The 22,197-nt window shown below is 43.3% G+C and overlaps 1 protein-coding gene across 2 annotated transcripts in view; it reads right to left on the bottom strand.

Annotated features, from left to right (window-relative positions):
* Positions 1 to 22,197, bottom strand: part of LOC147679835 (uncharacterized) — a 407,241-nt gene that overhangs the window by 314,315 nt on the left and 70,729 nt on the right. Inside the window, exon 7 of one of the 2 annotated variants that reach the window (XM_086943388.1) lies at positions 16,561 to 16,895. The exons of the other annotated variant lie outside the window; for it this stretch is intronic. Within the exon in view, the coding sequence (XP_086799514.1) occupies positions 16,683 to 16,895 (213 nt within the window). The 3' untranslated portion in view covers positions 16,561 to 16,682. Of the gene's footprint in view, positions 1 to 16,560; positions 16,896 to 22,197 lie in introns of those variants that run through there. 2 annotated transcript variants of the gene reach the window in all.

Genomic DNA, 22,197 nt, shown 5'->3' with positions numbered 1-22,197 from the left:
TTATCCGGTTGCGCGCGCTCACAACCTTCCCTCAATCACACTACAGGCATTCAACTCCGCTTGACATTACAACACAGGTACAACATAAAATACCGCAATCTTACAACGCATGACCCTTATACTCACTCTCGACCGACTCTGCTGCTTTTCTCTCGACGCACCGTCAGCACCGTCTTCGGCAGGGATTCTTCTTCTTGTCGTCGATGACTAGGGACCTTGGGGTAATCTAGACCTGACCTAGGTTGTCTTCCTCAAGAAGAAAACCATCCTCTGCTACCAACTGCGGGGAATGAGATTTTAATACCTTTTATAATCAATTTGATAACTTATCTCATTCGTCAAATTTGGATCGGTTATTTTCTGTCATTGAGTAAAAGACAAACCCCGCATAGGTTAGATAAACCCCATAAACTGACGCAACTCTGAAGAACCACTTACAACTGATAAAGTTTAAAAGGTTTAATATAAAATTAAGAAAAGTTGCAAATACAATCGTCTCAGGATAAGATTCAATAAGTATACAGGAACTAGAAGGAACATATATTCCCTAAAGAACCTCAGTCTACAAACGAATACAATTAAAGTCAGTTCGAGAATCAACAGATTAAAAAGCATAGATATAATGTGGTTCCGTTGAGTCATCTAAAGAAAGAGAAAAATAATCAAGTTAAATCTGTCCCTACTCTATACTAGGTGACATCCCTACTTCGCAAGTTCCTTACCTAAAAAAGGTGTCAGCAGTTTGACTTCCAAAGAAGTACAAACTCTCTTAACCTCTAAAGGTAACTTAAGTTTAAGAAGCAGTACCCTCTCTGCCTACCCATCCGCTCTCTAAGGGTCCTCGGCCTACTGCTCCCTTGCGCTCTGATCTCTCTCAGCGCATCTGCTCAAGTCATCCGCGCTCTTGCTGTTCCTATTCGCCCTTCGCCTTCGCTTCGCTATCTTCTCCCCGGGGTGCTGTCCCTAAAATACACAATCACAGTATGGGTGGAACGCCCCTTCGACGCCCACCACGGACTTTCCCCATGATGTCATTTTCTGGTTCTTTCCATAACTTCATCTCTTCGCGTCGTCCGTTAAGTTGACCCTTCTTCTTAGACGCCATCTTCGTCTTCTTGCTGATGACTTCATTTGACATTACATTTGACACTTTCGGTGCAAAAGTCTATCACCTCAGCAGAACTTTACTCTTTACAACTATATGCGTAACCTTTCTTGGTCCTGTGAACAGTCATTTCAAAACAAGACTCAAGTTCCATGCGTCTTCTCTCACGTTTAGGCCATAAACTTCGTCCAGCATTGTCACCTTAAATCTAACAAGAACTAGACTCCTTGGCTCGCACATTCACATCAAGGCTATTCACGACTCCTGTGAGCCCACTAAATTACATACAGCGGACTACACTCCTGTGAACCCTTGGTCAGTCAGGTTAAAATCACAAATGACCTAAACTCTTCTAACATTCCTACAACTTCTTCTACACAGTACAACCTTTAACACACTTATATATAATCGCATTTTAGCAAATCCTTTGCTTATAAGTGAATACATTTTACATCGAATATAAATTACATAGAATACAAAGTACATAGAATATAACTTTATATTCTCATTCGTTACACCGTTATGTATGCTCTCTGCACATTTCTCCATGTTACATTTCTCGCCGTTTCTCCATTTAAAGTTACACACGTACATGAATTCTACCTTGCACGTTCTTCAGTTCGTAAGCATTTCTACACATTTCTACATTAGCCCACTATGTATACGGGCCTTCTAAATCTAATGCATGTTCAAGAGTAAATACAGTTACATTTCCTATATTACTTTGATTACATCGGTTAATTATATGCTACAAGTGTCAACTTCACGTTACAGTATACATTTCATTCCTACGTTTATACGATATGCTTGTAAATATGGCTCGGATATACGTTTTATTCAAATTGCGCTCTCTCAATGACCTTAATTTGAGGTTCACTTGGAAGAAAAGTAAGACTGAGATGGAATTCCTTGACATTCTAGTGGAAGTGGAGGATGGTACAGTTACAGAACATAGTAGTCTTCTCCGGAAAGAGACTGCTGGGAATAGTATTTTATATGCCTGCAGCCATAATCCTCCCAATTTGGAAAGGAGCATCCCCCATGGGTAACTGACAGGGTAAAGAGGAACAACAGTCGTCCTGGGTCCTTAAAGGAAGAACAGAATAGAATGTGTTGGAGGATCTTGTCGAGGGAGTACCCTATGAAAGTCATAAAGAGAGCTTGCATAAGAGTAGAAGAGAGAATCAGGGAAAGTTTGCTAATACCTAAATCCAAACAACCCGGAAAAAATTAGGTCAGATTGAGAACCACATTCAACAGTGAATGATCATCAGTGAGACGATTGGTTAGTAGGCATTGGTAATTGATTCAATCTAATTTAGCAATAGGACATTTTGTAAGTCCAAATTCAAGGATTACATACAAAAATAGCAAGTCCCTGAAGGATGAACTAGTGCACAGTTATGCAAAGGGCCATCAGGCGAGCTCAGCCATGTGGTTGAGGGAACAACAAGGTTTTTTATAGATGTGGAAACTGCAAGACGTGTGTACGCAGTAAGAACATGAGAACATACACATTACCCACAGGCAGAAAGGTCAGAATAAAGAAGTTCAATAAATGCAACAGTGAATTTACTGTTTATGTACTGGTCTATCCTTGTGGGCTGCAATATGTGGGAAGCACAATTTTTCCTGTAAAGAAAAGGGTTCTTGAGCATGTGAGAGCAGTCAGAAACAAGTATGAAAATTACACAATTGCGAGACACTGGCACAAACAACATTCAGGGGGAATTGATGAGATCTCATGTTTTGTTATTGACAGGGTAATACTGACCACACAAGGTCGGGGCAGAGAGCGCATCTTACATCACGTTTGTCCCCTCTTTGTTTCATGAAACTGACCTTGATTGGTTTCAATGGTGCCGCATAACGCTAATCAAGTTGACACCGAGGAAGGAGTTGTCTCCGAAACGCGTCTGTCTTTTGCTGAATAAAACGCCGTACTAATTCCCCCGTGAGTGCTGTCTTCCTTCATATGGATTTGGGAGGATTGAGGAGCTGCAATATATATATATATATATAGGGTGAGAGCCACAAGGACAGCTTCGGCAACTTCTTTTCGGAATCCAAGGTATTGGAAAGGCTCGAATCCACCGCATCCAAATTCAGCAAGGCGCCACTGCACACAAGGCAGTTTGTGACTTCACGTAAGAACTGTGATTATTCAATTCACTTTTCCAGGCTAAATACTGACTTTAGACATATGCGGTTGAACCGTTGGGGACCCAGGAGGGTTAGGTAATTAGGGTGAGAGCCACAAGGACAGCTTCGGCAACTTCTTTTCGCAATCCAAGGTATTGAAAGGCTCGAATCCACCACATCCAAATTCAGCAAGGCGCCGCTGCACACAAGACAGTTCGTGACTTCACGTAAGAACTGTGATTATTCAATTCACTTTTCCAGGCTAAATACTGACTTTGGACAAATGCGGTTGAAGCGTTGGGGCCCCAGGAGGGTTAGGTAATTCACTAGCACAAGCCTGCCAAGGACTGCAAACCACGTTCATATTCTGTTCAGGGCCCGTTCAAGGATACAGAGACTGGAGGGGAGTGACTTACCTGCAAGCCGTGAGAGGTGCATGCTGGTACCTGCAGTCTGCACACACGACTGTAGTGCTGTTTGTGACTTTTCCTCCGCCCACCTGAACATCCACCAATGGAGGAACGATTGAAACCATATTTGCTGGTGATTTGGCGAGACTTGTTGTGATGGGGTAGGCATCTGATGAAGGCACAGACCGAAATGCGTCATGCCATTGCTCCTGTGTTAATAAATTCCTTCTGGCATTCCCCGCTGTGTGCCTCCGGTTTTCTTTAACAAGGAATTCTTCGTGATATATATATATATATATATATATATATATATCAACGCTCCACTTTCTTTCACTGCGGTAAAAGAATTGACGGCACTCCACAACTCATATTCTGCAAGACTCTGTGTTTATTTTCTCAGAAAAACAGAAACAGGACGCGTTTCGGCATCACGCCTTTGTCTGCTGCGACTGGCGCCAAATTCATTAGCGATTTAAATAAGGTTATGTCACGACATCATTCTCTTGTTCAATCAACACAAAAGAAGGACTCAAGTAGTCTATATACACACACATCTACACATGGCGGCCATCTTATAGTAGGTTGCAACATTATATGAATCAGATGGCATTATTTACTAAACCAACATTATATACCCAAGTCTGTTTTCATGCCTATGTTATTGAAAGATGGTTTAGATTTATTTTCAGAATATGTGATAAAAGAACTTAAGGAACTTTCACTATTGAGTACCAAGAATTTTTACCAAACTGATGTGACAAAGAGGTTTAAATATAACAATCTCATGACGAAAATCAAAAACAGACCAGATATAGTTGTAAGGTGGTCTGACAAGGGCGGTAATATTGTGTTATGGCCACTCAAAATGTATAATGAAGAAGCGATGGCACAACTACAAGATCATGAATGCTACTGCAGAATTAGTCCCACTGCAACTGTAGGCATTCAAGAACGATTCCATGCGGAATTATACAAATGGAAAAGTGCCAACTTGATCACTAAAGCAGAATTTGAATTCCTTAAAAATGATTATCCGACCATGCCTCAACTGTATCTAATACCCAAGATACACAAGAATGCACTGAAACCCCCAGGAAGACCTATAATCTCTGCAATAGGCAGTCTATTTGAAAAAACCAGTGTATATGTGGACAGTTTTTTGCAAGTATTTGTCAAAGATCTTCCTGCTTATGTACAAGATAGTGGTGACTTTCTACGAAAAATTTATGATTTTGAATGGCAGGACGATTATGTTTTCATGACCCTAGATGTACAGTCGCTGTATACCAGCATTAGGCATACAGACGGGCTCAATGCACTCAAACACTATCTTAATCAAAGACCCATTGCACTATACGAACATACCATCATGCTCCTACAGATGGTAGAATGGTGTTTAACGAACAACACATTTATTTTTGATCGCCTACACTACAAACAGCTACAAGGTTCGGCCATGGGTACTTGCTTCTCCCCCAGCTATGCGAATCTGCATATGGGCTGGTGGGAGGAGCAAGTACTAGCCGTCACCCATGCATCTAGCATGGAGGAAAATGTCATAGTCTATAGGAGATACATAGATGATATTTTCATCTTATGGAAAGGGTCCAATGAGAGTGCAGAGTAATTTGCATCGGAAATCAATGAAAACAGTCTTAATCTCAAATTCACTTGTTCCACCAGCAAAGAAAGAATTCAATTTCTAGATTTAGAGCTATTCGTAGAAAACAACAAAATTCAGACCAAAACATACCGCAAGCCTACTGCAGGAAATGCGGTTTTACATGCGCAGAGCTTCCACCCAGTCAAACTTAAAGAGTCCATTCCATACGCTGAGTGTCTACGAATGACAAGAAATTGTAGTACTCAGGAAGGAGTGAGTGAAGCCAAGGCAAACTTGTTTGACAGACTTAGCAAAAGAGGATATAGTGCTAAAACTTTGTCACAAGCAGAGAATAAATGCCGCAATGTGAATAGAAGGGATCTTCTATTCTCAGAAAAGAAGAAAAAAAGCACTCAAGAGAATAAAAATGTCCCTGACATGCCTAGATTAATCACGGGTTACAATACCTATCATAATCATGTTAGAAAGATCTTGCAGAGACATTGGCCTTTGGTACAAAATGACCCCGTAATAGGGCAATGGTGCAACAGAAGCCCCTCAATCACCTTTAGGAGGGCCAAATCAATGCGTAACCAGCTTGTAGTCAGTGCACCAACCATCACAAAGCCACCCATTTGGTTAAATAACCAAAGAGGTTTCGTCAAATGCGCAAAATGCAAAGCTTGCAAACAAGGCATTAACACCAAAGAGGTCCCTGTTCCATTCAGAAACAAACCATACACCATCAGAGGCTGCTACTCATGTAAAACGGAGTACGCAGTATATGTCCTTGTTTGCAAATGCGGTAAACGATATGTTGGCAGTACCATCCATCCAGCGCATGTTCGTATATTGCAGCACCTGCGAGCAATAACGAACAATGATGAAACCTACCCAGTGGCTAGGCATATACACAAGACACACGCTGGCAATAGTTCTGACATCAAGTACTTTGTCATTGACAATGTTGCAAAAAGTATCAGAGGGGGGAATCGCAGACTTGCCCTCAGGCGTCTGGAATCAAGATACATTATCTTGTTGGATTCCAAGATTCCGAATGGGCTTAATGCCGATGAAGCATTGACAGTACATTTATAAAACAGTGCAGCAGACTCCCGCAGTTTCCATTTCCCGCTGGTAATACACCTACACCATCACTTGTGTAAATACTTTGTTTCCTTTATACCATGTGTCAAGTATTGTAGTAATTTGTTATCTATCTAGTTTGGTTACGCCAGGGTCTTATCAATCCAGGTAAAACTTTGAGGTCCCGAGAATAGATGCACGGGTCTAGGCATGATATTTTGTTAATTCAGTATATATACGTATGAATATGGTTCACAACCCCATGCATAAAACACACAAACACTAATCCACTTGGAAACGATGTGTATGCAGCAATTTTTGTGTTCTGTTCCGTTATTTTGGTTTATGAACGTGCATGGGGGCAGAGAAAATCTCTGTTAATTATGGAATGACCTGGTCTCATATAATGTATCATTGAGGTAATTACTCATATGTTCTAGAAGCCGTGTCATCAGGACAATGTTTGACTATAATCACAGGGTACTACACAAAATGCCCTGAATGTCCGATTGGTCACTGTGTTGTTTGTGATATGACCCTCTTTTTGTTTCTTACCTGATGTTTTGGTTTACAGATCTTGCCATGTATTTAAAAAGTCAGCACTTTGACTTTTGCAAACAGACACAGAATGTGAATACTTTGTTTATTTAATACACAATGACATGAAAGTATTGTTTTTGGAATTTAAATGTGATGAAGGAAAAAATGCATTTTCTCACTTAAATAAGCACTTTTGCACATAAGGAACTTTTTTATGTTGGTTGCGTGACCACATGACCAAACTTTTGTGTTACCTGAGTAACCATACACCAATCACAGTGAGGCAACTGTGTTTGTCATAAGGTATATGTGTTTGTAATTGACATTCAAGTAGGTGAAGTGAGCAAGGCGGAGGCTTCCGCCGAAACGCGTCTTTTCAGCAGTTTTGGAAAATAAACTTCACTCTTAAGCAACTCACGGAGTCGGTGCCGTCCTTTATCTTGAGGAAATGTGCTTGGTAAAAAAAAAAAAAATATATATATATATATATATATATATAAGAGTGGAGCCTTATGGTGCACAGACAATAAGGTTAATTATTTTTTACATTACACTTCACGTGATTTGCCCAGAATCCCACAATGTTTGGTCAGGTGCCTAATCCTCCATTATAACCCAGGTCTCCACGATCCAAATCTAATAACTTAGTCATCAGAGCAAATAAATAACCCTGCATGTGGGGAGCAGCCAATTGAGTGAGTAATGAAGCAAAGGTCACTATATGTCTGTATATGAATGGTTGCATCTCAATTAATCTCAATTGATCACTGCAAGTCCCTGGAGGCTTGTGCGAAATGTAGGCAGCAGCCGGTTATTGCACCAGTTTTTCTCAACCAATTAAGCAGTGGCACGTGGGCCCAGGTGGATATTGCATATGTTGCCCAAATGTAGCTGACTTCGGAACATTGGGTGGTTGTCACATTTGCAGCAAATGAGCTTGAATGCAAGAGCATTGAAAAGAAAAGTTATCAGTTGTCAGATTTTCACATTCCCTTACTTATTTCCCCATTGCTACAAGTGTCTGTGGTGACCATGCAAATTGGATGGCCAGTGTGTAGGACAGATAAGAGGAGCAGGCATGACCAAGAATGGTACACAATGGCAAGGTGTCTAGTTTTGTCAGTTTTGTCTGAGTTGCAGAATCGAGAAAGTGTAATACAATGAGAATGCACCAGTTTCTCCATAAGAGTACCTGCTTCTGAATGTGCTAACTGCCCTTATCACTATTGTCCTTACTGTAAGTGGAAAATGAGTATACACTCTGTAATCATGGGAAAGGAGTGTGCACTTACTGTGATGTAGTGTTCTGTCACAATGCAGATCTTGGGAGCTAGTAATGGACATAATTTCACCCTGAGTACTCAGCAGTTTAAGTCCTTGGATTCATGTAGGACTCCCACATGGAGTCTAGATTCTTATCAATTCAGCCATGGCAAAGCTGAGAGAGACTCTAAGTGCCATCCTTGAGAGCTGATGTCATTTCTCTGCCCTTTGGAGTGGATCACAAGCTGTGCTCATAATTTGTTGATGTTCTGGCAACTTAAAATCACCAGCAGTACAGAAAGTTTAGATTCTCTACCAGGGGACTAACATACCATCACTACCAGCCCTCCCAACCTGTGCAGCAGAAGCAAACTAAGCTCTTTCGGGGCAGAGTTTATGACAGCAGCCAAGGCCATCTGTACCAGCTATGGCAGCAATCCTCCATCTCCTCTTTTCCTGCTGCAGTGGATTCCAAGACCATGTAGTTTGCTTTCTTAAGCAAAGACATGTACAGCTGATCTGCGGCAGGATACAGCATTTCCTCCCTGGCTGGATAGGTATTGCTGATATTTCAAAGGGTCTACTCCCTACTTTTCTTTTCTTCCCAGCTCTATCTTCCACCCAAGCCAGAACAATTTTAGTAGAATCATTCCACACTCAATTCAGAAATTCCACCTTCTCTTTTCCAAGGGTACCCAGGAGCAGGTGCCAGAAAGGGGAGTGCTACTCACACTATTTCCTCATTCAGAGGCAACAGGCCAATATTAGACCTTTGGCCATTGAATGTCTTCCTGACAAAAAAGAAATTTAAACCAAGTATTTCTGCTGTGGATCCAGAAGACTAGATGGTGCCTGGATTTGCAGGACACGTATTTTTATACACCTTTCCTGCAGTTCAGCAGGTGGTGTGTCTGGTTTACAGTGGGATCAGAACAGTACCAATTTGCCCTGCTCCCCTTCAGCTCCTTGGTCATTCATGAAAGTGATGACGGTGGTTGCTGTTCATCTTTGGAGGTCAGGAATACCCGTGTTCCCGTACTTCAACAACTAGCTGCTTAAAATTGGACTCTTCACAGTCTTAGATTAACTATGGATAATGGCTAAACTCTGACATCTTTGAGGTGTACTATTAATGAGTCACTGTCTCACCTGAGCCCCATACAAGAGATTCCCTTCATTGTAACAATCCTGGACACAGTGGCATTTGAGGCCTTTTCACCACTGCAGCAAGTCCTGGACTTTTCAGAATATGATCCTGATGATCTGCTATCATTCGCGGGTCTCAATGAGGATGGCTCTAAGCCTTCTTGGTGACCTGGTCTCACTCACCCCCATCATTCCTAATGCCACGTGGCATATTTAGGCCCTGCAGTGGACTTCCAGATCCAAGTGGGTACAACGTGAGGGCTGTCTCTCCTATTCCATTCAGATCTCCCAGAGTACGGCTCTGGATCTGCAATTGTGGATGATAAGTGCTAACCTGACCTGCATCAGGCCAGTCACCCCTTCCCATCCAGAGTTCATGGTTGTGACATATGCACCACTGGGGGTGACCTGTGAGAGGTGGAGATCAGAGGCTTCTGGTCTCCAGCATTATCTCCCACTTGTGAAGCTTTGGGCAATGCCACAGGTCCTAGAAACCTTTCTGCTATATATCTCAGGGAGGTTGGTGCAAGTCCTCAAGGACAACATTCCTGCCCTGTGATACTGCAACAAGCTGGGTAGAGTGGGACCTGGATCCTATGTCAGGAGGACCTATGTCTATGAAGTTGGTTGGATCAGCAGAGCATCTTTTTGGTTACCAGTCACCTAGTGGCTGTCTCTGAATGGCAGAGCCGACAAGCTGAGCAGAGCTAGCCTGACATCTCCATCCTCAGATGCTGCAGGAAATCTTCAACCAATGTGGTGTGTCATAGCTAGATCTCTTCTCCACTGTGAGTATGAGCGGTATTAAATATTTGCAAGTTGGAGTTTTCTCCAAAACACTCAAAAGGAAATTAATTCCTGCTGAAGTGGGACACAGGGCTCTTTGACTCACCTCAGGTTCTGAGGAAGGTCTGGATGGACAGGGCCCAGGTCATCTTAATCACCCCAATTTACCAATCAATAGGGGGTCATAGTCCTTGGGGATTACATACTGCCCACATTGTGTTGTGAGCCTGGGGAAGGCGAAATTGTGGGAAGCCTGCACACTCTCATGAGGATAACTTGAGGAGAGTTTTGAGTTTTGACTGACCCAGCACTGCCGGTCCTCAGGGCCCTCAAGGTCCAAACCTCTCTTTTGTCACCTGTCTGGGCTCATTCACAGACGATGGCGCACCCTACCTCTGAACTAGACTAAAAACAAAAGAGGACTAACTTCTTTCAACACACAACCCTGCTAATGTGGTAGCCATCTTTGACTGCCTATAATTGTTAAGATACTTGTGAATGAAGGGGAGATGATTTAAGATCAAGGTAGGGTAGATAGTAATTTGGATGTGATTAGAAGAAATGGAGAAATCAAGATGAAAAAGTGAGAGTAAGAGAAATAATAACAGATTTTTTTTTAAAGGTGTGAAGGCTTATCCTCTACTCCTATCTCGCCCTCCTCTCTTCTCTCCCTCTCCTGTGAGCGCCTATTTTCTCCCAGCGACACCTTCGCCATCCTCAGAATGGACATAAAACTAGATCCCTGAGGCCTCCATGCCTCCACTACTACCCTTCTTATCTATCAAAAATGCTGCCAAAAAGCACAAACTTCAGCTACTCAAAACCCGCCCTGAAACACTCACCTCAGCTATTTATTTCTGCACCATTAAGGGTAAACTAAACAATGTCCATGCTTCATATCACTTGCACCAGGAAAACTCCTTATGGCCTCAAACTATCTGACTCTCTTTGCCTTTCTACAATGCAAATGCTACCATATCCCTTTACACAAAGGTATCATCCTAATTCAAGCTTCAAATGACAATGTAGCTAAAATGGATATTATCTTCCCTAAACTCAAGAAAGCTGTGATTAATAAGAGCCCACAGCCCCATCAACTCACCATAATCGCCATGAGCTCACTCTCACACCTCAACTAACGTCTGGGGTGACTTTAACTTCTCCTAGCCCTACCATTACCTTAAGCAATCTCCACCACATCCAGTCCATTTGACCTAGCAATACCAGAGCCTTCATCCCCAACATGACGCTTGAATCAAATGGTTAGTTGCCCTACTTTATCACATACTCCCCTGGCCTCTACGATGATACACTTCGGGTCCCTCACCGCTGTAACCTCTCCAGCTCATCCGCTTTATCCCTTTATCCCTTTCCTGTGGCAAATCCATCCTAGGACGCCAACAGCCCTTATTAATGCATGGAAACCTCTATCCCTTGAACCTATAGCACTCAATTCATCCAACCTCTTATCGCCCACATCCTACCTCCTGCCCAGTTGCCCTTCTACCCTCCCCAAACCCCAGCTCCCTTCTCCACACAGATTGGTCCTCCACAAGACCTCCCTCACTCACTCGGTCTTCTTGTCTGTAATAATGCTGCCTCTGCCTAACCAGATCTCTCACGAGGCCTCTCCCCCCTACTGGAACTCTCACCATAACCCTTAACCAACTCTAACCACACTGACTGGGCCGCCCACCTTTATAAGATCTCTATCTGCAGGCGCCACCTTACGGATGAAATCCAAAATTTGACAACCTTCACTATCGACCATCTACCCTTGTTCAGATACATTAGTACCCTAGGAACCAGGGCTAACTCCAAACCTACGAATATACAGCCCTAGACCCACACACCTCTCACTTTTTTCACTCACAACCACATTTTAATCCTTCCTTAGTCTAGGAAAGTTATTGTGAGACCTTAGCGAAGGTTGGAAAAAATTCAACATTGCACAAGGAGATCGAAGCAGAGAATTAGGAAATCCACAATTTCTGATGCTATATTTTACTTTGGTACAATAATAATTTATTGGGCCAATTAACAATTAGTCATTTTTCAGGGAATAAGGTAGTGACACTTGGTATGAATCAGTATGGTACTTTTTTAGATAATAAAATGAAGATGTTTCAGGATCGAACAATCAGTGTGGGGTCCATAAGATGTCACATATTTGACAGGACATAGGTAGGTCGAAACTGGTTGACGGTTGACTTTTCTCCCATCTGGAGGGCACCTGGCCCGGCAGTTCAGGTTGGACTTCTCCTGGTGGAGCAGGTTTAAGACCTGCTCCAGCAGCTGTTCCAGAATGCAGTGGTGTGAGCTATCCTCGGGCTCCCCTGCTATTTCAATGCGTCTTGCCTTCTTAAAAATCCTCATTGGCTACCGGTAAGGAAGAGGATTATCTTTAAGACTCTGCTGGTGACCCATAAAGCTCTATACAGAACTGGCCCAAGCTGTCTTCAAGACAGAATTAGGTTCTCTGCCCCCGTGAAACCTTCGCTCTGCGAATCTCTGCCTTGCCAGAATTCCACGAGTCAGTAAGGCAAGGTTAGGGGGCAAAGATCTTTTTTTGTTGGGCCCCTCCCTCTGGAACAATCTTCCACTGACCCTCAGATGTATCAAGGCAACACCTGTGCTTTGGAAAAAGCTAAAGACTTGGCTTTTTTCCAGTCCGTAGTTCCCTCCTCTCCTTGCCCCTGCTGACACCCTTTCAACAGTGGCGCCATGACACTCCTTGGGTAACAGTCGCAGTTTATAAATAGCCCCACATAGACATAGATATAAGACCAGTGTTTGGTTGTTTTCTCTCCATAGTGGCATAGTGGGTGAAAAACAGTGAAGTGGGAAGCCGCCTGTTCGATGGCCAGTGGCAAGATTAATTCAAGCATCCCATCCATCATTTTGTTGTTGATGCAGTGGATGTCCTAAGGGTAACAGATGTGCCCAGACATTGGTTCCAAGCATACTCTGCCACAGGATTCAAGCTACATACACCTGAATGATGAGTCCTAAGTAGGTTGAAACTGGTCTGATGTTGCTTATGTACCTGTGCTGAAAGGACCTGGTCTGGCAGTTTGGGCTGTACTTCTCCTATTGGAGCAGGGTCAAGACTGATTTGCACATGACCCGCCTCCGTCTAGACTAGAGTGTCATTGTGGGTGAAAAATAGAGAACTGGGTTGCGGCCATGTTTGATTTCCAAGACTGAGATTAATTCAAGTATTCCATCCATCACTTTGTTCTTGTTGCAGGCACCTGTATTCAGGCTGCAGTCACCATGGCTCCATTTCAAAATGGTGTGCTTTCTTACTCCCAGTTTAACTTCTGGTAGGGTAGACCTGCCCGATTTTATGCATTGATCAGAGGCCAGTACCAAAGTGGTTGTAGTCGTTCCTGGACCACTGCCTTGTAGCAATCAGCCTAGTTGGGGGACCTTGGAGGCTCAAAACTAAATGGCATGCAGAAAAACAGCCCATAACAGATCACAGGGTAAAGGGCCTGTTTTCTATTTAAACCTATTATAATATGTCCGCTGCATGGGAGCACATCATACAATTCATTCAACATTAATCTCTCATTCAAGTATCACTTTACAAAACATTCATAAATAGCTTTGATTGTTGAGCGGATTTGAGTGCTCCGTGGCACTAATGAGCTTCAAGACCTTTTCCAGAACATGATTCAGAATGTCATTATATTTCAATGAGGAAAATATATTTTTGCTATTTTTGTACAACAGAGTGGTATTCTTTAAGCACACAGACCATGTTATAATTTTTTCCCCTTCAAATTAGATACAAAACGTCCCCCAGGCGCTTCGTTTTCTGAAAAATATGTATATATATCATCTGGTAGAGGTGTTTCCAGTGCAATAATAAAGTACTTTAAATCCTGGTTAGTCCACGGAGAGGTGGTCTGGTGAATCGTTTCTTTCATTGCTGTAGAATAGCGGTATTCTCCGTGGGTTGTTTCTGTCTTGCTTGCTTTATAGTGGGTTTACCTAGTTTATTATTTTCTCCAAGGCTGTGAAAGAGGGCCAGCGCTAGGCATGGGCAGTGTGGGAAGCTGCCCAGGGCCACACTCGGCCCACCAGCTTGGGGCCCCGCACCAGTACAACTAGGGTGACCAACCGTCCGTAAATTTCACGGACAGTCCGTAATTTCGTCCGTCTGTCCGTTGTCCGTGAAGGATTCTTTAACGGACGCCATTTGTCCGTAATTTTAACCGGGCACAGGTCACACCTCCCTAAAGCCGGCACAGCTTCCACCCACCTCCCTTCTTGACTTGCTGCATTCAGGGCTGTTTACATCTGAATAGATGCCCCAGCTCTTGAAGCTGCAGCCCCTCCCTCTCACACCTCCAGCCCTTGATGAGCTGTTAAGAGGTGCTTGAAGGTGACAGAGGGAGGGGGTGCAGCGTCAGGAGCAGGGGGCATCTATTGAGATGCAAACAGCCCTGAATGCGTCATGTCTGTGAAATTTGTGTGAGACATTCCCTTTCTGCTCAGGGCCCCAAACATCCTACAACCGGTCTGGATTAAACCGAGGCAGCACGTGGTTCTCTTCACAGCACACAGCTTAATTACTGTGACTAAATTGTAAACAAACATCGATTCTTCAAACATGAAGTCTTTAATGTAATAAAATAAAGAAATGGCACAATCACACCCACACTGATTAACAAAGTATGGAGGACAATCGGTTACATCAGTTCTCTTGGAGCATCTCCTTTAAGTACTGTACATCACAGTGGGGGCTGGCAAAACCAACATTTTGGAAAGAGAGGCAGTCTTCTCGTTGTCTTGTCCAGGAGGGGTGAGGAGCCCTACCCACCCTGGTAGAGACCAAGATGATACTAGAATACCACATGCCCACCCCTGTGCCCACCCTGGTGGATCCTGTTCCCCCTCCTGCCCACTCGCCCCCCAGTGATGGCTCTTGTCCCTCGTCTCCCCCCCTCCCCCTCCCCCCACACCTGTGGTGGATCCTGTCTCTGCCCTGGGTGGTTTCTGTCCCAGTCCAGGAATGGCACCTGCAGCTCAAAAAGGCTCAACTCAAAATTAATATGAAAAGTTGGGCAAGTGAAGGGATGGCTGGATGGCTGGATGAATTAGTGAAAGGGTGAATGGATGAATAAAATATTGAATAGATGGATAATAAAAGAGGATGGGTGGATTGATGAGTGAGTGGTGGAAGGATGGGAGGGAGAAAGAGTAAATAGCTGGATGTATGGGTGGAAGGGTAGCTGGATGGGTAAAAGGGTGGATGGATGAGTGTAAGGATGGATGAGTAAAAAGGTGGATGAGTGAGTGGGTGGATGGATGAGTGAAATGATGGATAGATTGATGAATTGATAAGTGCAAGGGTGAATGGATGGAGAGATGAGTGAAAGGGTGGATGTAAGGATGGATGAGTGAGTGAAAGGGATGGTAGATGGACTAAAGGATGAATAGATGAGTGAAGGGATAAACGGACGATTGATAGGGTCAATGGATGGATTCATGAGTGGATGAGTAGATGGATGGATGGAAGGAAGTATTGCTAAGTGAAAGGGACGATGGAGAGAGAAAGGGAGGAGGATGAATGACTGAAAGGGTGAATGGGTGGATGGATGAGGAAGTGAAAGGTTGGCTGGATGGGTGAAAGGGTAAATGGCTGGATGGATGAGTGAATGGATGGGTAGAAGAGTGGATGGATGAGTGTACAGATGGCTAGGGTGAAAGGGTGGATGGATAAAGGATGGATGAAGGGATGGATGAGTGAAAGGATAGATGGAAGGATACATGATGGATAGGTTTGCAAATGGTTGAATATGTTTGGATATGGCTGGGCTTACTTATATACTACTGCGCGACCTCTGATGTGTCTGTAAAACTTATCCAATTGTCCTGAAGTTTTGTCCTGAATTTTGACCTCCTGTCCTGAATTTGTGTCCTGAATTTTGACCCTTTGTCCTGAATTTTTACACTCACCGTCCTGAATTTGCACCAATGCCAGTTGGTCACCCTAAGTACAACACACAACCAAACCTCTTGTGCCCCTGCCGATCCCATTGAAGACATGTGTCTGTTTACAACGGACTCAAAGGAGGTGGCCCCCCTCCCTGGGCCTCTCAGGGATGGTTTGGGGAGGCCTAGGGGAGGGTGACACTTCATCTTGTGCCAGTTGCAAGGGAACACATTTTGTACTGCAATTAGGCCTCCTGCCTGGCTGCCCATTGAGGGACAACGAGGGACACCCATTGTCAGCACTTTACCGTCTACACAATTTTAACTCTCAGCCCCCCAAGCTATTCTCACACCTTCAGCCCAATATGAGCTGTGAAAGAGGTGCATGTAGAGGGCAGACAGGGGAGCTGTGGACCGGGGGAGTCTGCACAAAGCAGCTTCTAGAGCCCTGAAGGTGTCACTTATGTAAATTAGACGGACCTGCACATTCCCCTTTGCCTGGGGCCCCAAACATCCTAGAACTGGCCCTGCTGTGAAGCACCTGGATTATTCATCTTGCTCCTTGATTCAGGGAGATTTGCCTATCCTGAGTTACCATTCTCCGCCATTCTCCACATGCTGAGTTGATTGTAGACAGTTGAGTTCTGGGGTTCTTTCATTTCGACACCCAGAATTCGGAAATGGCCAGCTCCAGTTGTGGTTTATTCCACAGCTCCAAGTTGCTGGGGCTCCCACCTTGGTGGGTACATAGGTAGTAACCCGGATGCAGCACAGACTCAAAGCTGCTCATATTGTTTTCTATACCGTGCCAGAAGATTAAGCGTTTTTCGGAATCATCCTCCACTTTGTCCGGAGCTTTTGCAAGCGTCTGATGAGGAGGTTGGAGAACATGGGAGAGAGAGAGAGAGAGAGAGACTTAACAGCACAGAATTAGCATGCCTAACACATATATCTCACAAGAAACAGTAGTATATCAACCTTATTACCCAACCCCCATTGCACTCGCTTACCCTTAACTCCCATCCCCACCATTACTCTAGGAAGGAGTAAAATGTATGTGAATGAGATATAGAGGAGCCATGTTGATGAATATTCAAGCATTTTTATTACTAGACAGCTAAATCGCTATAATTAGAGTGAAATTAAATAGCGATTCCATGAATGTTTCTTTGTGTGTGAAAATACATTGCAGGCTTTGAGGATATAATTGATCGGCTGTTGTTATGGTCACGAAGTCTTGTGGCTGTAGAAAACTTCAATTTTCTGTTACATGCATGTATTTTTTATGTTTCTATATTGTGTAATGTGGTCCTGTGACAGTACCTTTACTTTTGAATTTCATGTCATTCTAAATCATGCAGTAGTCACTGTTGACACCCCAGTTAGTCCGACCTTCTCTTTAACTTTCGATTATTCATGAATGTAACTGTTTTTAAGAGGCTTTTATACTTTTGAAGATCAGCATGAGAATGCAGACAACTGCCTCAGAAATGTGCCAGGGCAGCTGTGCGTGGTTCTGGACATTCTTCACCAAATATTTTTGAGTTTAAAGGTGGCCTTGGAAGGCTAAAAGCTGGACCTGTGTCCACTTAGTGATTGCAGCTAGGGCACTGGGGCAGCTATAAACAGTCCTGAAGAAGGCCTGGGGAGCTGAGAACTTCCTCCACATCAACTGTAACACAGAGAAAGTTGCCTACTTTATCACTTTGCCTTATGGCCTATGATATGTAGACATGTCAACCAGAAAGAATAAAATCCGATGAAGGAAAATACAAAAGTATAATATGCTGCCACAGCTCAACTATTGAAATGCATGGACGCTGTCTTTACATGGGACATAATGAGAAAGACCCCAAATGGATCATACTATAAAAACTTCATCTCACTCCTGATCCAAGCTCCACGACCGTGAGATGATTCACCAGAGAATAACAATGGGTTTTCAAATGCAGATCACATCTTACTGGGTTGAAAGATGACAATCCATGGATTGAGTAAACATAATTCTGAAGTAGGTCCGCCTCTATCCACACCTTAAATGAGCTGATCCCGCTTTATATGTCTAAATCTTCTTCACATGACTACAATGATGTGCTATCTTTTCACACATTACTTAAAATTATGATTTTATAGTTCAAGCATTCATATAGCATATACATTTATCTCAAAAGACAAGAGGTTGACCAATAATTTTATTCCGGTTCTTCAAACAAAATATACTGTTTTTAGAAATAGCCATCTGGATAATATTTAGCTGAGTGTGTACTGCAGTTATCACTTTTAAACTGACTCTCAACTATACATGCAGTAATGACCCTGTTTAATTTACCCTCATAGTTAGGCAAACCTTCTTGTATTTTTATGAGCACACTTCATGACAATTGCGTACAGGGTCATACTTTATCGTGTTCCTGCATTCATGTTACCCACATAAGCTCTCATTATTTGTTGGGTTGTAAAGGCTCAAATTATGCCTTGGATGTGCAACATCAATTGCTACTGTTGTTCACAACTCAACCAAATGAGAGGCTTGCCTTTTTAGACAAAGTACACATGAGGAGATTAAGAGCAGCAAGGGAAGATTCATCGATGCTTTGTCACAGAAGCCATGGAAACTTTAAAAAACTCTATGACATAACAAGGAAAATCTCCAGCAGATATAGCAGGCCAGGATGACCTGTTAAAGACAAAAGTGGGAAAACAAATCAACCCGCACCGCAGTCTCCACCAGACATACAGCCAGCTGACAAGGACTTGCCAATCGATGCATATGACCAACCTTGGAAGAACAACAGAAAACCATCAAACATCTGAGAATGGGGAAGGCAGCAGGACCTGATAATATTCCAGTAGAGGCGATGATGGTAGAAATTGAAACATCAGCAGACATGCTCTACCCTATGTTTGGGAGGAGGAAAAGGTGCCATCATGCTGGAAGGAGGGATATCGGATCAAGATCCCCAAGAAAGACGACCTGAGTAACTGTGCAAACTACAGAGGGATGACTCCCCTATCAACCCAAGGCAAAGTGTTCAACAGATTCATCCTGAACAGAATGAAGGAACAAGTTGACGCTCAGTTATGAGACCAGCAAGCTGGCTTCTGCAAAGATAGATCCTTTACTGACTAGATTGCAACACTGCACTTCATCGAGCAATACATGGAATGGAACTCCCCCCTCTATGTCATCTTCATCAACTGCGAGAAGGAATTCAACAGCGTGGACAGAGAAATCCTTTTGAAACTCCTTTGACACTATGGTGTGCCAGATAAACTTGTATGAATCCCTAGGAACTCTTACGAGAGAATTACCTGCAATAAAGTCCATGGAGGACAAATCAGAGAAGCCTTCGAAGTGAAGACCATGGTCTGCCAGGGTTGTTTGCTCTCACCTTATCTCTTTCTGCTGGCCATAGATTGAATCATGAAGACATATACAGCAAGGAAAAGAAATGGGATCCTGTGGACACTTTGGACGCAGCTTGACAACCTTGACTTTGCAGATGACCTGGCCCTACTCTGTTACCCATGTGCAGATGCAAGAGGAGACCGGCAAAGTAGCAGCCACATCAGCACAACTTGACATCAATATTCATAGAGAAAAGCCCAAGATCCTGAAGACTAACATGACCAACACAACTGCAGTCACTTTTGCAGGTGATGCACTGAAAAAGGTTGAGGCCTTCACCTACCTTGGCAGTATTATAAACAAGCGCGGCTGAATAGATGCCAACATCAAGGCAAGAATCATCAAAGCAAGGGCTACCTTCATTAAGCTAAAGAAGAGCTGGAGCTCAAAGGAACTAATGCTGCAAACTAAGGCTTTTGAACACCAATGTAAAATTGGTCCTTCTGAATGGGGCAGAAACTTTAAGGACAACACTGACCACAACCAACAAAGTCCAGACCTTCAACACCTCCAAATTAGCAGGTCGAATACCATCAGCAACAACAACCTTTGGTAGCCGACTTTCCAACTGCCTACTCATGAAGAAATCATGAAAATATGCAGAGGCTGGATAGGTCACACCTTCAGCAAGTCTGCATCAAACACCATCAGACAAGTCCCCAGAGGAAGGCCAAAAAACATCTGGTGTCAAGGCCTCGAGTCTTACACCTAGAGTCTGTTTGAAAGAAACCCCCAGGACAGAGATTGCTGGAGAGTCATGGTTGATGGGAGGCATAAGTATGTAAATACGCATGATGTTTGTCTGCGTGTGACGTCACCCACCTCCATGGTCCTGCAGTGATGTCACCTACATTGACCTCACTAACTGAGCACGATTTAAAATCCTTTTATCATTCCTTTGTTACTTTGGAGGCTTGAGTAGTTATTACTAGGTAACTTCTCTGGGTTCAATGGCAAGATGAGACTGTCATCTATTCTCTTCAATATACTTTGTGTTGATACTAAATGTTTATGCGCTCCCAACTTTTTTGGGGCCTCCAGCTAATTAGCATCACATTGAATCACCTCTGCTCCCTTCATTTAACTCTGTGATATGAGGGTTAGGGCAAGTTATACATATCTTACTTGCAGGAATGGCCATCTTTGTGTGATATACCCCTAGAGTTTTGACTTGACTGTTTTTGCTCACTGTGGAACTCTGTGCACTTTACCCCTGCTAGCCAGTGATAAAGTCCTGTGCTCTCCTTTCAAGATGATGAAATTGGTATAGCCCTAAATGGTATAGTTAACTTACATATAAGTCTTCAGTATATAGTACAAAAACATCCCTGGTCCTCTACATTACGGGCCTTTTTACGATGTCGGTCGGAGTTGCCTTTGACCGACACCATCTCGGAATCGGAACTGACCAACCTATGTTCGACGGTTCCAACCGCCTGATTACGATGCGGCTAAACAATGTTCGGTCTTATACTCCCATTTCTCTATGGGAAACCTTTCCCACCGCCTTAAACCGGCCATAATCCATACTGCCATCGAGAAATGTGTGTGTGTGTAAAAACCTGCACCCTGGTTTAGGCACCACATGCGTGGATTTACAGGTGGCACCCTAGGAACCCCTCGGCCACCAACCGTGGGCCACTGAGTCAAATGAACACTGCCAGGGGTTCCCAAAGTCACTTTCCAACAGCCTTTCCATGTCAGAAAGGCACGCATGGAAAGGCTGTTGAAAACCAACATCGTAATCGCGATTTCCGAAACGACGCCCACAGAGGAGTACGATGCGGTTTCAACTGCCTGGCTGACACCGAAAGCCATCTAGAACTGCTTCAGAAAGACCGGCTGGTTTCCGCTCAAACCGCCTATATCGTAATTCGATGGTTGGATCACAAACCGACCCTATCTTTTGGAAAGCCTTAGAACGCTCGTCAGACTCTTTCCGACCGACTTAATCAGCCCCTAAATGTCACAACACCTATAGAGCCATCCACTACAGTGACATTGTAAAACATGGCATCAGGCCTACCAGTGTCTAGGGCTGTTTAAACGCTGCAGTACAACCTGCCAAATAAACCCTTTTGGCATGTCAAAAACTCCTTTTTAAATATTAATAAGTCATCACTATGTAGAACTTGTCACCCACAAGGCAGGCTACATGGTATTTAACAGTAGCACATGTAGAAATTTAGGGCCACATGTATCAGAAAATGTTTAATTTGCAAATGGTGCAAATCGGTAATTTCAGCCGTTTGCAAATGGAAAATATCCTTCCAAGCGGTATGAAAGGCTGTGGGGTCACAATGTTAGGTAATCACAAAAATAGTGATTACCTAAAATTGTGACTACAAATAGAGAATTGCAATTTGCGATTCCCTTAGCACATGTACCAGGCATTTTCTAAATGCAAACTGTGCATTTAGGAAAATTATATGACCTGAAGTTGATGGTAACCATGTGCAAATTTTTTTTAAATACTCAAAAATGCATTTTTGAAAGTGCCATGTAGCGCAAACATGCCCCTAGGGCATGTGTGCGCTTTACATATGCACATTTTTTAGGGGGGTCCGTCATGGGAGCCCTAGGCCCCAAGCACCCTTGGCTTTTTATTACCTAATTTATGATTACCATTTGGGTAAGCGCAAATTAGCTAATACATAACAAAGTCCAAGTCCAAAGTAGCTTTATTCAAGATATACTCATAAAAGCACAAAACAAGCAACATTTAATTATACACACTTAAAAAAATTCTTGGCTGGATTAT

Source organism: Lissotriton vulgaris, chromosome 11 (genome assembly GCF_964263255.1).
Source record: "Lissotriton vulgaris chromosome 11, aLisVul1.2, whole genome shotgun sequence".
Lineage (NCBI taxonomy): Eukaryota > Metazoa > Chordata > Amphibia > Caudata > Salamandridae > Lissotriton > Lissotriton vulgaris.
Note: the sequence above shows the minus strand (reverse complement) of the source record. Positions and strands in the feature narration are given on the sequence as shown.